Genomic DNA, 2580 nt, shown 5'->3' with positions numbered 1-2580 from the left:
GGGAATTTCATCGCATGACGGCGCCCGCTTAGGCGACACTTTCATTGTTTGTTGTATAAAGTGAAACATTTGCGAGTCTTCACTTATAGTTTCACACCATTCAAAATTTGACGGTAGTTGTTCAAACCTCCACTCGGCTGGTTGGTCGTAACACGATGAAATAATAATAAAAAAGTATTTATCGAGCAACGGACTCATGTGCCTTAACCAGTGCGTTTTACTTGAACCCTTGACGAGTTTAACCCTCTCTTTCCCATGGTAGCACAGGTGATCCACCGATTTTAGACGAACGCTAGCTAAACCGAAGTGGTACGATTAGCTCAATAATGATAGGAATAAATTTATGCGCTCATTTGTCTCATCAAACATTGAAATAATTGACCCAAAGGTCCAACTATTGAAAAACAATCAACTAACAACAGTTAGGGAGAGCCTAACTCGATATTGAAGGGACCATCAAGTTAGGGAGGTATTGAGTTACAGAACACAAAACCAGTGCAACTACGATACAAGGGACCATCGAGTTTTCTGTTAATCGAAAAAAATCCCCTAAAAATACTGTTGAAATGTTTGAAAACAGTCAAACAGTAAACCTAGCTGTATACTGACCTCAATGAGACCGATACAATTATCTTTTACCAAGAGCATTTACAAAAAATCTATCAATATTCAAAACTCCGAAATCAATTTCCAGCCGGTAATACCATCGAAGAACCTTGAAATCAGACGTGATAAACTGAATGGTTTACTTAGTGGCAATCATGTTATATAGAACCATCGGCGAAAATCCAGCTCCAGTTTTTTATCGACTTTCTGCCCATGAAACTTGAATCTTTATCTGATTGACAAAAGATCATAAAAAAGCTAAAGTTCAACGGGCTGCAGTGCCGAGTGAATTCAATAAATTTGCAGTTGTTTCCACTGTTCGTGCTTAGTCGATAATCGAACGTTTGCAGTGGAACAAACAACTCAGATCGGAAGCATGGCAGAAAATGTGGGATACTATTTCAAAGTGCCCAGTGTGAACAAAGTGCCAAATACATACGACGATGACGTGGAGGAACTTGATCCTTTGTATAAAACACTTGCTGAACAACTTGGTGAAAATGAGAACATTCGAAAACAAAGTGTGCAACAGCTACGTGAGTGGATTTCCAAAACTGCTACAATCAAGCGATGTAGAACGGATGCGCCATTTCTGTTGAGGTTCCTTCGAACCAATAAATATTCGTTTCTAAGGACTGTGAAGATGCTGGACAATTACTTGCATGCTCTCGCAATCCACAAAGACTGGTTTGGTCAGTTGAGTGCAGATGATCCGGAATTGAGTGTCCTTATCGATGGTGGATATTTGTTCCCGCTGCCACAGCTGGATGCGAAAGGTCGAATAGTGTTCTTCAGTTTTTCGAGTGGATTTGATGCGGAAAAGTCGTCGATAGAAAATGCAATTAAAATGAACTTTATGTTAGGGGAAGTACACTTCGACACGAATGAAGCCCAATGTGCTGGAATAGTGTGCATCTACGATATGGAGAAGATTGATATGTCCGTGTTGGGGCAGATCAGCATCCAGGACATTCGGAAGTTGGTCGATCTGCTAGACCATACGTCGGCGGGACGTTTCCAGGAACTGCATTTTGTGAACGCACAAAAGGTGACGCGGACTTTTGCCAACATGGTGCTACAGCTGATGAGCGAGAAAATCAGGAGCAGAGTGTTTGTAAGCTTTGTGCCTGTTGAGTATTGTTTTCTCTAAGTTTTCCGTAGTTTAGATTATAATGATTATCAGTCTCAAGTAATGTTTTATGTACACTAGAGTTAAAGTGTTAACTTTAAAACAAAGCCAAAAATCGAATTTTTAACAGCACTATTCCAGAGAACCAAACAGTACTCTGAGCTGAAAATTTGATCGATTCATCATCACCAGCATGCAACTAATCGATCAAATTTTCAACGCGCACGGATATCAGGTCTTGTAGACCTGTGAACTTGAAAATTCAAAGTTTGGCTCATGGGGCAGGACACTAGATCCAGTATTAAAATATTAATATTTATTAATGATATTAATATTGATATTGAGAAGATTATCAAGTATGCATGGAGCTTTTCTGTTTGCCTGTTGCCGGAGTTGCCAAGGCAAATTGATTATTTATATGAAAAAACAAGTCGTGTTTATTGTCAGTTTGTCTCAGATCCATATGAGTGAATGGATCAGAATTATCTTTTAGCCAAAATATGTTCAATATGTTATGGGAGTTTCATGTACCTAAATCTAGATACCGCCGTGAGAAGCCCGCATAGATTTTCTCCACTCAAACAAATTCCGTATTCATTGAAATCATGCATAACCAAATGGTAGCTTTGTATTCTTAGTAAAAATAGCCTAAACGGATGAACATTGACCCAAGTGCACTAATTATAGCGATGGGTAGGGCTTAATTCATAAGAGTAAATGTTCAACGGAAATGTTCGGCAATAAGAGGAAGATTGAGAAAAGAAAAGATGTTCCTGAAGTATAATAGGGGTATTCACTTAAAGTCGCGTAACACACAATTCTGCGTAACTTCAGCCATGAAACTT

At 39.1% G+C, this 2580-nt stretch overlaps 1 protein-coding gene across 1 annotated transcript; it reads left to right on the top strand.

Moving 5' to 3' along the window:
* The first annotated feature begins 982 nt into the window (after positions 1-982).
* Positions 983-1756, top strand: LOC5569910 (clavesin-1). Its single transcript, XM_001658757.2, has one exon. It carries the CDS (start codon positions 983-985, stop codon positions 1754-1756), a length of 774 nt encoding a protein of 257 aa, XP_001658807.2.
* Positions 1757-2580: the final 824 nt, after the last annotated feature.

This window comes from Aedes aegypti, chromosome 2, assembly GCF_002204515.2.
Source record: "Aedes aegypti strain LVP_AGWG chromosome 2, AaegL5.0 Primary Assembly, whole genome shotgun sequence".
NCBI classification, from domain to species: Eukaryota; Metazoa; Arthropoda; class Insecta; order Diptera; family Culicidae; genus Aedes; species Aedes aegypti.
Note: the sequence above shows the minus strand (reverse complement) of the source record. Positions and strands in the feature narration are given on the sequence as shown.

Bases quoted from the DNA above. Each gene is read 5' to 3' on its own strand.
- LOC5569910 (XM_001658757.2), top strand. From the start codon at position 983: ATGGCAGAAAATGTGGGATACTATTTCAAAGTGCCCAGTGTGAACAAA.